This window comes from Astatotilapia calliptera, chromosome 3, assembly GCF_964374335.1.
Source record: "Astatotilapia calliptera chromosome 3, fAstCal68.1, whole genome shotgun sequence".
Lineage (NCBI taxonomy): Eukaryota > Metazoa > Chordata > Actinopteri > Cichliformes > Cichlidae > Astatotilapia > Astatotilapia calliptera.
In genome coordinates this window covers 56376344-56391825 of record NC_137424.1, presented here as the reverse complement: position 1 = coordinate 56391825, position 15482 = coordinate 56376344, and the positions used below count along the sequence as shown (strand labels likewise).

General features: G+C 43.0%; 1 protein-coding gene across 3 annotated transcripts; it reads right to left on the bottom strand.

The window, feature by feature from the left end:
• Positions 1-2777: 2777 nt before the first annotated feature.
• On the bottom strand, positions 2778-11210 carry LOC145425487 (uncharacterized). Of its 3 annotated transcripts, XM_080298552.1 has the most exons (5): positions 9992-11210; positions 9804-9897; positions 9650-9712; positions 9492-9554; positions 2778-9375 (listed from the first exon to the last, which is right to left on the bottom strand). In XM_080298552.1, exon 5 carries the CDS (start codon positions 8815-8817, stop codon positions 4813-4815), a length of 4005 nt encoding a protein of 1334 aa, XP_080154678.1. In that variant the 5' UTR covers positions 8818-9375; positions 9492-9554; positions 9650-9712; positions 9804-9897; positions 9992-11210; the 3' UTR covers positions 2778-4812. The 3 variants fall into 3 exon arrangements, with proteins under 3 accessions (XP_080154678.1, XP_080154677.1, XP_080154679.1); XM_080298551.1 differs by having other exon boundaries at positions 9804-11210; XM_080298553.1 differs by having other exon boundaries at positions 9650-11210.
• Between the last annotated feature and the right edge of the window lie 4272 nt (positions 11211-15482).

Here is a 15482-nt window from a genome sequence, read left to right as displayed (position 1 = left end):
AAGCCACTGGAGACATTAAAATGCAGTACAACGCCGTTAGTAACCATGCCTGTGTTATGGGGCCTAGGGGGACTATTCTCACATTTAGAGGGAGACTGGCGGAAATCCTAGGATTCAAAACAGGAGAACCGTTTGCACTTCATTATAAAAACACATATGCCCCGCACCCCGCAGACATATACGGGGGAAAATATAACATCTTTATTTATGCAGATATCGTTGATTACCAGCTTGTGGGTGATGCCCACGCGAGGCTATTAAGAGCTATAAATATTACAGACGATGACCGCCGGTTGCCTATTCTACAATTTGACAGCCCACACTACACACCTGTGTCAAAGACATTAATCGACGACATAGAAATTGATTTGAAAGACGATCGAAATCAACACATACCCTTTTTATACGGCAAAGTGTTTGTCAAGTTACACTTCCGACCGATAACACAGCATTTTTGAAAAAAAAGGATGGCCGTCTACAACTCTGATGACTCAAAATATGTAAAATACTACTTATCACAGGCTGGTGGAGAGCTCGGAGGGTATGTTGGGACCAGTACACAATATGGGACAGGTCTGGGTGGGTTGTTCCGTAGCTTGTTTAGATTTGCAGTACCGCTGTTTAAAAAAGGAGTCAGCATAGTCAAACCACACCTAAAAACAGCCGCATCGGGCATAGTGTCTGATGTCATAACCAACATAACCAGACCCTCAACCACTAAGCAGGACGGTAACGGCTTGTATGTGTATACGCCCAAACCATCTAAGACCCCACCCCCAGGGCAGCCGTTGTCTAAAAAGCGTAAAACCACAAAACCTAGCAGGAGAGCCACCAAACGGACACCGTCACGCAGAGTGAAGAGACCCAGAACCACTCGTTCAAAAACTGCAGCGCTTGACATATTCTAAATGGCACTGTTACACAGTCATTCTGGAGAATGTGTAAAAACAGAGCTCGATCTTTTTACTGTCCCATACACACAGACTAGCATTGAGAAAAGTACATTTATTGAAATCCCACCGGTATCTGCAATCACTGATGGAGGGCCGATCGAGTTTTACATCTCATCGTCGGGTGAAGATTACCTGGATCTAAATGACTCATATATCTACACACGGGTGAGAATCACAAACGCTGATGGCTCAAACCTGGCTAGGGACGCTAATGTAGGATTTATTAATTATCCTGGATGCAGCATATTTAGTCAAGTCGATATTAATTTGGGAGACCGGCTCATTAGTCAATCATCCAATACATATCCATACAGAGGTGTGATAGAATGTCTTATCAATTATAATAAGGACACTTTAGACACACAGTTCAGCACCGGGTTATTCTGTAAGGATACAGCATCACACATGAATGACACATCTATAGAAGGAGAGAACCAGGGTCTGATGACCAGAGGTGGCTACACAGCAAATAGTAGTATTGTTGAATTGATTGCACCAGTACATGCAGACCTGTTTTTTCAAGAAAAACTGTTACTTAATGGAATCGACCTGTCGCTGAAATTTGTGCGCTCTAAAGACGAATTTGCTCTCATGACAGCGGATGCCAATGCATACAGAGTTAAAATTGTCTCAGCCAGTCTCTTTGTCAAGAAAGTTAGTGTATCACCTAGCGTCAGACTTGCACACAGCAAGGCATTGCACCATGCAAACGCAAAATACACGGTAGACAGAGTATCTTTAAAGACCTTCTCCATACCTGCAGGGGCTAGAATATCAACAAATGACAATTTATTTATGGGTAGGATACCTAAATTTGTCATCATTGCATTCATAGACAATGAAGCATACACAGGCTCCTACCAGCGTAATCCATTTCATTTTGAAAACTGCGATATAGAATTTATGTCTTTATATGCTGATAGTCAGGCTTATCCTGCTAAACCATTCCAGCCAAATTTCCAGAGAAAACACTATATCAGAGAATTTTACCAGCTGATACAAACCACAGGGAGACATTTAAAGGACAGATCGTTGGCCATAACACGTGACGACTTTGGTAACGGCTACACTTTATTCTGTTTCAATCTGGAAGCTGACGAAGGACATTCAGGGAATGTGTCGTTAATTAAAACTGGGAACGTGAGATTGGAAACCCGTTTCAGAAATCCACTACCCCGTACCGTGAACCTCTTGTGTTATTCTGTATTTGATTCAGTCATTGAAATATCTAACATGAGACAGGTGCTCTTGGACTACTATTGAGACAAAAACGGTCATGAACACTATAGAACTATCAGCCGTGGTCGGCGGCATTATCAATAAAAACACACATTTCCTAGGCGTGTTAGCCTATGATCAACTAACCACTGAACGGCTTCAAAGACTCCCTGCTATGTGTATTGTAAACACCCACCCTTCTACGATGCCAGGGGAACATTGGCTTGCTGTTTATATTTCGAGAGACAGACGCGGTTATTTTTTTGATAGTTTTGGTCACTCGTTAGACAGTTTTCCCCCAGCAATAAAGATGTTTCTTCTAAAAAACTGCTCCACTGTTTTATATTCAGGAAAACAAGTGCAGAACGACTTCTCCATCACATGCGGTCAACATTGTGTATTTTTTTTATATCATATGCAAAATGGTGTATCTTATGCCCGCCTGCTTAACATGTATGGGTCTGATTTAATTTGTAATGATGCTATGGTGTGTCGATTTGTCAACAACATACAACCTGTTGCTGTATGCAGTGCTTATGTGTGTGTGCAATGTGGATACTGATATGTACTAATGAGAATAATAATAAAAACAACATGAGAGCATGATTTAATCGAGTCAATGGTATTTATTATCAAATCTCGTATATATATATATAGATTCATAACATACTTTGTTTAAACATAAAAGAAATCAAACATTAACCAGTAATAAAAGACATAAAATATTTAACAGTAATAAAAGAAAATAAAACAAAACAATTTAGCAGCAATAAGTGAAAAAAAAACAACAACATAACAGTAGAAAAACACCAAACAGCAAATATTTTTAGCAGAAAAACAATTTCTGCAATAAGAAAAAAAAACCTGAATTCAAAAATCCAACCACTCTACAGGACCCCCCTTTAATTTGTTTTTTTTATTCTTTATTTTTTTTAGTGTACTATGTCGCAGCGGTCCACCGGGGGTGTTCTTTTTTGGTGTGTGATCGGTTTTATACAAGGCGACGGTCTTACGTATGCCTGTGTTAGATATGGCTGATAACGGTATGTTTAAATCTGAGAAAGCTTTTAAAAACTCTGTCCAGCCGATAGGTCTCAAACCCTCAGAAGGTGTGTGTGTGGTTGTGACGGCTTTAATTAGATCATAAATGTGTGAACCAGGGATGGTTTGTTTATCAACAACAATTTCGCCTTTGTCATTGTAAGAGATCAAGTGTGGCGAACGGTTCACCGCTGATAGAATAAGTTCTGCATTCCTCCTACTCCTTTTAGGTATGTGTGTTAAAACATTCTCCGCAACAAGATCCCTCACCCCGGCATCACCATGAACAGGCAATGTGTCCGCCGACTGGGGTTGCACATCCCTGTTAAATTGTTCAGGTAATGATAAAGACAATACATTCTTTTCACGGGCACCTTGTCTCACAAGGATGAGGTATCTTTGGAGAATATCGCTGTATTTTTTAGCCTTCTCATACACATCTATGTCAGAATCTTGTAACACTTGTAACATCTCCTTGTCCAACTCGTTCTGAGACTGTTGTCTGATGGTGCCTGTTTGCTGCTGCTGCTGCTGTTGCTTTATTAAGTCCAACTGGTGTTGGGGTACCAAAAACATCTTTTGCACATGTTCCATTTTCACCTGTTTGCTATCAGACTGGTTATGAAAGGGATTGCAGCCCCTAATAACGGCAGTAAAAACCCTCCAGATTGGTTGATTGTCTTTCTCTTTTTCAAAGATTTTATTTTTTTGTCTGCAATCAGTCTGATTATTGTTTTTTTCTTTTTTAGCTGTTTGTACTGCTGATTGGTCAGTGGAATGTTACCATGCAATACATTAAAGGCTATCTCACACAATGCATTGATAAAATCTAAGTTTGAATTACTAATAATAACTCTGCGTAGAGTAGGAGGAGCCCTGTATATCATCTCCAACAGAGACAGATTCCTCCGCATGCGTGATGACATCCTCTCACCTCTTTGCTGATTTTTGTTTTGGAATGTAAACAACCGGACGGTCTGACAGTAAATTTGTTCTGAGTCTTAAATAGTCCGGGGTCTTAGCTTTATAGTCTATTAAAAGATACCCGTATGTTGTCGATGTGGCATCATTAAACGCTTCTATAAAATATTTAGTATTACCCGGAAACATTTGCCTGGCTAAAAGCATAACCTGATATTTATCTCTCGGATTTTTAAACAATATTAGGTAATTAGTGTTCAAGGAAATGGTTCTACTGGATTTTCCCTGAATAAACAAATTCTGAACTAGATATATACAACTCAAATTCCTATGATGCACATACTTTGTGAACACATTTTGTACTTCTAAATTGTTAGCTGCATCGTTCATCACATCGTCTATAATTAACAAATTGTTCTTTTCTGCAGGCAGAAGGGTGTCATCAGCAAGAGATTCGGGTATACCGTTAACAAAGTTTATGTTTCTTATCTTAAGAAGCTGGTCATATAGTGTCTGCCAGCATGAGTATATATACACAATGTTATCAATGCTGCATGATATAATCCTGGAAGAGTTTTCAATTATGTTTTTAACAAAAAAAGTCTTGCCACAGTTACTGGGACCGCTGACCACCATGCTGAACGGATGCTGCAACCGGGCGTCAAACCCCTGTTCTAATTTAAAATCCATAAGGAAGGGTTGTGAAGTCTGGGAGCACACGGCGCTTATTGTAAACAACTTTAACTTTTTTCACAATGGTTTCATTCTTCAAATGAAGCTTCTTTTTATCGCGTCTGATGCTATCAGACACGGCAACTAGGTGTGCGTCTGATGTCTGATTGGCTACAAACTTGCGGACTAAACCTTTCAAGGAGTCGTGGGTGACAACTTTCGAGTTTAATGCATTCAGTGTGACGCCTTTACATTTGACCTGGGTCTTGCCCAGCGATGTGTGATACGCATAACATTTTGGCCCACCGGAAACAAATTCCGCTATGTAATCCTCCACACCATCCTCTCCACAATCTAATTCACTTGTGAGATCCCCCAGAAACGGACCTAGAGGAGGCATCCACTCGCCAGGGCGTGCCGTGAAAATGACACTGTCCGTGTCACAATACAGCACGCGCTGCTGCAAGTTGTCTAGCAAATCATACAGCATGAGTCTGGCGTGTGCAGTGGTCATGGCCCCGACAAAGACATTAACGTCCTTCACACGGGAAGCTCTACCATCAGCGTGGCGCCACTGCACCATTGCGACGTCGTCAGAGATGAAACAAAACTGACGCACGTCGTACTGGTCGCTAAACATTAGCTGGCTAAATCTGGAAGGGTCTGTAATGAGCTCAGATGATGCCATGTTTGACCTCATGCTGAAACGACCCCATAACGAGTTTAACAACAGCTTGTTACAGTTACGAACAGCTTTATTTACACAAATCTTGGATGGGTCTAGCATTATTCCCTCCTTCTCATAATACTCGTCTATGTACTTCTGCTGTTCGTCAGGTGTGTTCACATGTTCAGGATACCCCGAGGCCTCCTGTTTGAGTTTTAGGAAGGTTTTCACATAGTCTTTAAACAATGTGTCGGTCTTATTGGGGAAATGCCACACCTCATCAACAGCAAGAACCCTGTATCCCTTCTCAACAGCTTTTTCAAGCTCAAATGAGACCCATGTGCCTTTCAACACCCGCTCACTGTCACTGTGCCCGCATGCAGTATGCTGGTTCTGGTCTTCAGCACACATGCTGCAGAGTGGAAACATCAGTTTTCCATGGCATCTGTAGGGTAGGACGGGGTGAAAAAGACCCTTAGGTGGGAGCACTGTGCATTTAACAAAGCCGAAATAATTTTCTAGCTTGTCAAAGTTGGTGTAAATGACTTGAGGGTGTCCTACAGGATAGTCTTTTTTAGACTGCACTGTGGGATAGAGACTGGTGAAGTCATAGTAAAATATTTTTTCATCACAAGCAGTCTTGTGGTACAGCTTTAGAGCATTTGTGCGACCGCCAAAAAGGGCGTCTCGGGGATTCAGGCGTTCTGGCTTTCTGTACGTATGCATGAAAGCCACAACTGCAGGGTCTGTCTGCTTCAAGGCAGCCCATTCACACTCCCACATCACTATTACGCTCACACTGTGTTGTGATCTCAGTGCATCAACTTTGTCACAAAACATGCGATGCAGCAGTCCATAGGATGCTTTGCTGACAGGATTAACTTCACTCTCGGGGTAGCATTTAACACAACCGTGGTGAAAACATCCTGCAAATTCATAAGCTGTATTACTTGTGGGGTCAAAACCGTCCACAAAATACGGTCCAACCCTCTGTTCGCCTCCTCTGAGAGCATGTTTTACCACTTTGTTGGTGGTGTGGGACACATATTGAAGCCATTCAATAGAGACGTTAGAAAACGTCTTGTTCTGCTCAACGTATGCCCCTTCATACGTGAGAGCGAGCGCGTCTCTAGGCAGAAACAGCGTTTTATACACACCCATACTAAATGCAGCCAGGGTGGTATACATGAATGGATCAACTTGAGTACAACCCAGTAGCGTGTCACGATAAATGATGCATGCTTTACGCAGGACATCAACATCGTTAACACAGTAACGCCTGAGTTCAGCCTGAAAATCAAAGGGATTCTGTGAGGCAACCTGGTACCATTCCATGAATCGCACCATATCGCTTTCAGACATGTGCTCATAGCCGTAGAAGGAGGGGTCTGGGTACGGGCCCACATAACGCTCATTATCCCTCGTATTAAACCTGTGTGGGAAATGGCCCTTCTGCAGGTCTTGAAAACCTAAAGCAGAGGGTATTTTGGCAAGGCCCATGGGCAAAAAGCTGAACGAATCAATCCACCGCTGGTCATAGTCCCTGTCATGCATTAAAATCACACGGCTGCCGCTCATTATGACACTAGGTGTTATGCTCTGTCTGACAAAGTACTCGAGGAGTATGTAGTTATCAAAGCCAGATGCATTATGTGCTATGAAAGTGTACCCACGAAACCTTGGGCGTCTGTAATGCTGCACAAACGCCTCCACACACTTTAATGTATTAAATGTGAACTTATTGCCCTTCAGATCAGACGCACACACAAAGTTAGCCTCGTGTTTACCGTTGTGGTACCGCGTCTCAAAATCATATAAAATGTATTTATCGTTAGGCTTCTGTTTTTCAACAGGCTGTATGAAACACTGATGGTCGGAGTCTCCTGCTAATTTAGGTTCGCGGCAGTGCTCGCATCTAGGCTGCGCACATTTGTGTGGCAATTTCTTGGATTCTCTATATGTGGTGCCACAGTGCATGCAATGTTTCATATTATCACAGGGGATCATGTTGTGTTTTAATTCAGGTAATTTGTGTTGTTGGTAACAGTGTTGTGATTTGCAGATGCGGTTACAGTCGCTGCATTTCACTGTGGGTCCCCTGTGATGTTGACAGAGTGTGTAACATGTGTTACATCTATGTTTACAGCTGTGCTGTAATGGTGTATTATATATACCGTAACAGAAATTACACACATAGGATCCCCCCAAAAAAGCGGTCGGGTTTAAAATCAGGTGGTAATGTTGATTATGGAGATACATCATCAACGTGTTAGGGTTTGGCTCTTCATGTGTGTAAAAACATTCCAGGCGTTTACGCCCTTCTGTGTGGTAATAGATTACAATCTTAATGTTGAAGTGCTTCTCAAATTTACCGACATCAGAGAATGATACTTGCTGTGTGTCGCATAGACCTACTTCAGCATGCATCTGTTTAGCTGTAGCAAGTTTTTCATGCTCAGAGGATGATGAGTTTAATGAATGTGCTATGCATAGGGAGAAGCACAAATTGTTGTTTGTGTTGTTTGGTGTGTATAAATGTCTGCCTTTCTTTGAGAGAATCTCATCATAAGGTATGTGCGCCAGTCTTAAGCGAGACCCGCCACTACTGTTCTGAGCTACCGTGACAATAAACTCTAATTCATCATCACCGATAGATTCATCATTACTCTGCATAACTTGTGCAATTTGATCGAGAAACAGCTCCGGATCATACCGATCATCAGCGTTTAAAACAGCCTGAACATCTGAAGCCAGCGAGGGGCCACGCAGGACCACGTTTAGAACACTGCCCTGTTGGGATCCCGCCACAGCTCTGTCTATCACATTGGCTAAGCACTCGCGCACTCGCGCCGGCACTTGTTCTGGATGATCGAGACTTATACCCCTAAAATCAAGGCGTTCACGCAATTCGCGAGCATTAAAATTAGGTATCTCTCTAATGTGTGACTGAGAGCGGCTGCCGGACCCAGACTGCACAACGGGCTCAATAACAACTGCAGTAGCTGCAGCAGAGGTGACCCGGCTAGATTGTGCATCAGACGCAAAATCACCAGCAGCACAAGCTATATGGTTAGCATCAGTAACAGCAACGGCCCGAGCAACACCAGCTGTACTATCACTATTATTAGCAACAATAGCCCCATCAGCAATAGCAGACGTAGGAACAGTCTGACAAGGATGTGTATCGGATGAGGCTGATGCAGGCACCCTATTAAGTCTAGCTATAATATCGTCTAATTTTTTATCTGTTTCTTCAGCCCACTGCATAAAAGTCTCTAAGTCAAAACATCTAACAGGAGTGGAGGTTCCGTTATTATGTTTAAATAATTTATTTGGAGGGTCCATGGTCTGGATTTTAAAAGTCAGGGACTTGAAATTTTGCTGCAGATGTTGTCTAATGTACTACACACTTTGTTTATGAGTTTGGTAAACTGTTGCCTTTGTACCTGTGCTTCTTGGTGGTATTGATTGAGTCTAGCTTCAATCAAACATAATTTATCAGCTATTGAAGCTATTGAAGCTATATGACTTTGTTCAGCAGGCTGAGCGTCTGGAAGCTTTATGTAAGCATCATACGCCGCTGATATTTGAGAGTCTGTTATGCCGTCTTCTTCGAAATCTATGTGTGAATCAACGCTATTTCTGACACATTCTGGGGTGGTGGGTATATGAACTAGATCAAAATCTGACATGCTGTACTCAAAAACATCAGAGAAATCGCGAGGTAGCCACTCACTCGGGGGTGTTGCAGGTTCGCTGATGAAGATCGGTTCTGACTCTCCACTGTTGCACAAAGCTCCAGGTTTTTGTTGTTCTGGGAGGTCGATACTGCTTAAACATTCCAAAAACGTCTGGAATCGTATGGTGTCCTGATCATTATGAGGAGGGGTGCTGTTCTGCAGTCTGTGAAGATAGATAGACATGTGTTAAAACATATTATACATGTACCCATTTCAAACTGAATAAGCGTGTCTCCCTCTCTATCTCTTTTTATCTAATTTATATATGCCTATGCTTACCTTGTAGTGTGCGTTATTCGGGATGGTCCTGCTTCTCCACACACCCGGTTCTCTGGCGTGGCTCTGTAGGTGTAAAACGGTCAGTTTAGAACATTTGTAATTGTTTAAACCCCTTTAAAAAAAAAAATACACAACTATACATCCCGTTGTATACACACCTGATGTAAGGTAGGGCTCTGTGGTAGCGGTGTCTGAATGTTTTCCTGCTCAGTTTGTTAACCCTGGAACAAACAAAAACGTTATTACATAATTTAAAACAATCGCTAGTTTAAAACATACATACGTTTAAAAATCCAGTAATGCTGTACACACCTTGTGCCTGTTAGAGAACTAGTTCCAGCTGTAAAAGCGCCCGTTTCTAAAGAAAAGGGTCCTGGGCCGTTCTCCCGAACTCCTAAAAATTAAGCTTTTGTTTTAGGAAAAAAAGATAGTTTGAATATCCTATAATATGTTAACATAACACTTTTTAAAAATCCAATAATAGGTTTTGTTTTACTTACCGTTTACGATGTCCATGTTATAAAGAACGATGTTAGTGTTGATGATCGCAAAGAAAATGGTGTGCTCTGCAGCGAATCTTGAGGCGTAAATGGCTCAGGGTATCGGGCTCTGAGCGTGTTTTTTATATAGGGTGGGTGTTTCCAAAAAGAAAGGTATGTCTCCAATCAATTTAAATGAGGCCCTACAGGGCTTTTGTCTTCTCAAGGAATTACAAAGGAGCCGATACTTCAGACAATAGGCGGGGTCGCCACCCGACTGGTACCAACTGCCCCATTTACCTTGTCGAGGAATTACAAAAAGAGCCAATACTGGCCACTTTAAACAATAGGTTGGGCCCTTGTTCGCATGGTACTCTCAACAACTAAGTGATACCCGCAGTGGGCTTTTACAATCCTGAACAAATTCAAACAATTAGCCGGCTGTTGAAAAGTTGGAGCGGGTCTGGGCGACTGGTTTTAGAAGTATCACTGTAGCGTTTATTTTCTAAAGGGCTGAATGTTATTTGCGACTATCTGTTGTGTTAAAAACTACTCTGAAACCATGAAACCACTTACAGAAGAAATGGCCCGTTTGATCCGTTTTTAAATAAATAAAATGCTTGCATCGGTGCATGGTGTGACACCAGAATCACAAAATGAGTGTATTTAAAAGACGATTAGTTTGAAAAGAGCGATACTGGCTGCTTTGGGGGAAAAGGTGACATTGTGTGCAGCGTGTTTTAGAAGTATCACTGTAGCGTTTATTTTCTAAAGGGCTGAATGTTATTTGCGACTATCTGTTGTGTTAAAAACTACTCTGAAACCATGAAACCCCTTACAGAAGAAATGGCCCGTTTGATCCGTTTTTAAATAAAATAATCGCATCAACCCTGGAAAGAAACCCCAGTAGATGTGTAAAAACTAGTTAAATTAAAACTAGGGGTTTGATTAAATGAAACGCTTGTGAACATGCTGACATCACCCATTCAGAAGAAATTCCCATTTGTGCCGTTTATAAAATAAAATGCATGCCTCACCGCAAGCTGAGACATTGTCAGATTTAGAAAATTAGTGTGATTAAAACACTATTACCAACACTTTTGACTAGAGCACACCCTCTTTGTTAAGGCGCACTGTGAACCAAAACAGCTTCCACTCCGCCAAGAATGAAACAAGATGTCTCCAATCAATTTAAATGAGACCCTACAGGGCTTTTGTCTTCTCAAGGAATTACAAAGGAGCCGATACTTCAGACAATAGGCGGGGTCGCCACCCGACTGGTACCAACTGCCCCATTTACCTTGTCGAGGAATTACAAAAAGAGCCAATACTGGCCACTTTAAACAATAGGTTGGGCCCTTGTTCGCATGGTACTCTCAACAACTAAGTGATACCCGCGGTGGGCTTTTACAATCCTGAACAAATTCAAACAATTAGCCAGCTGTTGAAAAGTTGGAGCGGGTCTGGGCGAGTGGTTTTAGAAGTATCACTGTAGCGTTTATTTTCTAAAGGGCTGATGAAAAGAGCGATACTGGCTGCTTATAGCATTTATTTTCTAAAGGACTGAATGCTATTTGTAACATTTACTGTGTTAAAAACTAGCTGGCTGGCTTTGTCTCACTCTTAGTTCAACATTCCGAAATCCCGATTTTTAAATAAAATGATCGCATCAACCCTGGAAAGAAACCCCAGTAGATGTGTAAAAACTAGTTAAATTAAAACTAGGGGTTTGATTAAATGAAACGCTTGTGAACATGCTGACATCACCCATTCAGAAGAAATTCCCATTTGTACCATTTATAAAATAAAATGCATGCCTCACTGCAAGCTGAGACATTGTCAGATTTAGAAAATTAGTGTGATTAAAACACTATTACCAACACTTTTGACTAGAGCACACCCTCTTTGTTAAGGCGCACTGTGAACCAAAACAGCTTCCACTCCGCCAAGAATGAAACAAGAAACAAAGAATTGCTTTTAAGAACACATGCATAACTGAATGTTGCGATACACCTAAGTGAAAAAATAGTTTAATTAAAAACCCTATGGTTTGATTAAATTAAAACCCCGTTAAAAACACATAAACTCATATAACCCCTCTGATACCCTGTGGTATTTCCACACCTGAACACGCATGCGCACACACACACGAAACTGGTCAAATCGGTTTGGCCGGCCGCCATCTTGGATAGGTGCCATCGAATTACTGAACGCGCATGCGCACACGCACGAAACCGGTCAAACCGGTTCTCAAACCGGTTTGGTTGGCCGCCATATTGGATAGGTGCCATCGTTCAGTTGGCCGCCATCTTGGATAGGTGCCATCGTATTACTACTGATGTCAAACATTTGTCCTGCAAATTATTTTGTTTGTGCAGGTTATGTTTCCCTAATTTTATAAACAGTACATGTACAGTGAGAGAGAGATGTTACATCTGTCTTCACTTGCATCCCAGTCATAGAAGCGTTGGAGGTCGTTCATAAGAGATTACAGGATCATCCCAACCTCAGCAACAGGACCACTCTCAGCACTGATCAGTTGTGTTTGCTTTTGGAACTGTCTTAATTCCACCTATTTTGCATAAGGGTCAGTACAGGCAGAAATCTAGGTGTGCCATGGGTTCCCACAGGCCCCTGGTCAAAGTCACCAAACCAGTTCGTAAGCAGGTACAGGTGTGGCCAGAAGGGTCCTCAGAGGCACTGCTTTTCCACCACAGGCCGCCACACACGACAACACCACAGACTTTCAGGAATATACAGAAACTGTCACTGCCTACATCCCAAAATGCATCGATGATGTCACAGAGACCAGGACTATCACTGTCTGGGCCAATCAGAAACCATGGCTCACAGGTCAGGTTTAAATGCTCCTAAAGTTGAAAAATGCAAGCCTTCAGAGCCGGGAATTAGGTGAGTCTAAGAACAGCAAGGGCAAACCTGTCACGCGGCATCAGCTACAGCAAAGCTTCAGCGACAGCAGAGATACTTGGAGGCAGTGGCAAGGAATACAAACCATCACAGACTACAAGCCCACTCTACAGACCGTGGTGACACAATCCCCAGACAGTGTGTGGAGATCCCTCCACCATCATTACTGAACCCAAGAAGTCATCTATCTCCTGCTTTAAGGACTACCGTCCTGTCAAACTCACCTCCATCATTATTAAGTTAAGTGCTTTGAACGGTTAGTCATGCATCAAATCAAATTATTGCTTTCCCCCCAACCTGGATCCATTTCAGTTCGCATACCAGTCAAAACGCTCAACCGATGATGGAATTTCAACTGCCCCTCACTCAGCCCTCACACATCTGAACACTAGAGACTCATATGTCAGAGTGCTGTTCATAGACTTCAGTTCAGCATTCAACACCATCATTCCCCAGCAACTCATTCACAAACTGGATCTGCTGGGGATCAGCACCTTGCTGTATAACGGGCTGCTAGATTTCTTGACAGGAAGACAGCAGACAGTACGGGTCAACAGCAACACCTCCAGCCCAAGAACACGGAATACGGGGGCTCCCCAAGGATGTGTGTTGAGCTCCCTTCTCTTCACTCTGCTGACCCACGACGAGATCTACTACAGGGGTGAAGTTAACCATCTGCCAGAGTGGTACAGCAACAACAACCTGTCCCTGAATGTGGAGAAGACCAACAGTGACTCTACTTCCTCTGCAAACTGAGAAGCACAAGAGATTCAACCCCCATTATGAGCACCTTTTACAGAGGCACAGTTGAGAGTATCGTCACCAGCTGCATCACTGTGTGGTATGACTCCTGCATTGGGTTCTGCAGGAAAAAATGACAACGGGTAGTGAGAGCAGCCGAGAGCATTGTGGGGACCTCTCTTGCCTCCCTCCCCAGGAGATCTACTGCACCTGCCTCATCTGGAAGGTCGTCTCCATTACAGGTGACTCCACTCATCCCTTCAACAGCGTCTTCAGTTTGCTGCCATCAGGAAGGATACTGAAGAGCCTCCGGGCCAGAACCAGCAGACTGAGAGACAGCTTCGTCCATCGGGCTGTCAGGATGCTGACCATCTCTGGATCGAGAAGGGGGGCCCAAGAGTACATCTTTCGCCATCCTACAATGCTGTGATTGTAGCCATTCCCCACTTTCTGTGAATGGTACTCATGGCCATTGATCAATAGGCTTTGATTAGTTGTGTCAAAAGTAGATCAATGGTCATAAGAATTTGCATACTAACAATCATGGAATTAACCCCCCGGCACATTGTTCATTCAGTGGCGCTAGTTTCCTTCACTATGCAAATGTACTGTTTATATGGTTGGGGAAACCTACAGTCAGCTGAGACTGAAGAAGTCACTTGGATGAGTGACGAAACGTTTCTCCAACTGAAAATGTCCAGATGAACAGAATCAACCTTTTGGGTTGATTCACAAACGTTTGACATCCATTTTGTTTGATTCCATTAATATGGGGGGGCTGGTTGACCTCTAGAAATTTTTGTTAATATCTTTAAAATAATAACGGCACAAACAAAAATTTCTGCAGCACAAACCAGCACAAACGTTTGATACCACTTTTGTTGGATTTGGGTAATGTGGGGGGGCTGGTTGACCTTTACATTTTCATTAATATCTTTAAAACAGAAGCAGCACAAACGCTAATTTTACCTGCACAAATCTGCACAAACGTAGCACTAACCGCTCCGCCTATTTGCCTTTACGTTTCAAGTGGGTGGGGGGTCAGCTTCACTCTGCTCCAGTACAGCCACTCTCCCCACCCGCGCACGGCCTCCCTCGTAGCTCCGCCCTGAAACAACAGACACGGGCCAGCAACGTTGTCGGCGAAGCCGCTGTTATCCTCCCCTGGCAAAGCTACGCCTAGCGCCCAACAGTGGGAAAGCGATACTCACAGATGCACGCAGGCAGAGGCGTACCCCTGCCCTGCTGTGGATTTCACGCGTCGCCTCCCACGGTCGCTATTCTGTCCGTCGGGACTGGATCGCCGGGTTATGCTGGCCGATCGCCGAATGTCTCGTGTCGCCCCACAGTCAGGCCGGAGGTCCTTCTTTTCATATGCTGGCTTGCACACGTTTTGTTTCCAGCTCTTCACGTTTCGTGTGTCTCTCCTCCTGTCTTTGGGCTCACTATCTCCCTTAAGTCAGTTTGGCGGCTGATAGGCCACCTCGGGGAACGCCCCCACCTCACAGGTGCCTACAATTGTCCGCTTAATCCACAGTGGAATAAAAAGAATACTGTACAACAACACCAAACACACACTAAAAATATGGGGATAAAATCATGCAATAGGAATATCAATAAACAATAAGCAATATCACTATTACAATAAAATCATGCAAATAACATCGACACTATGTACCAACACACAGTCTGATACAAAACAAAATATAAAAACACAATTTTCCACTGTGTGACACACGCGGAGTATTTTCTTCTGGGAAACGGCTCCGCATCGTGGCCGTTGTGCCGAGCAGTGATCGTCTGCAGCTTCTGTGACACCGATCATATGAAGTTTGTTAGTTGG

What these genes read in the sequence shown, in the direction of transcription:
- LOC145425487 (XM_080298553.1), bottom strand. Translation starts at nt 8,817, where the DNA reads ATGGACCCTCCAAATAAATTATTTAAACATAATAACGGAACCTCCACT.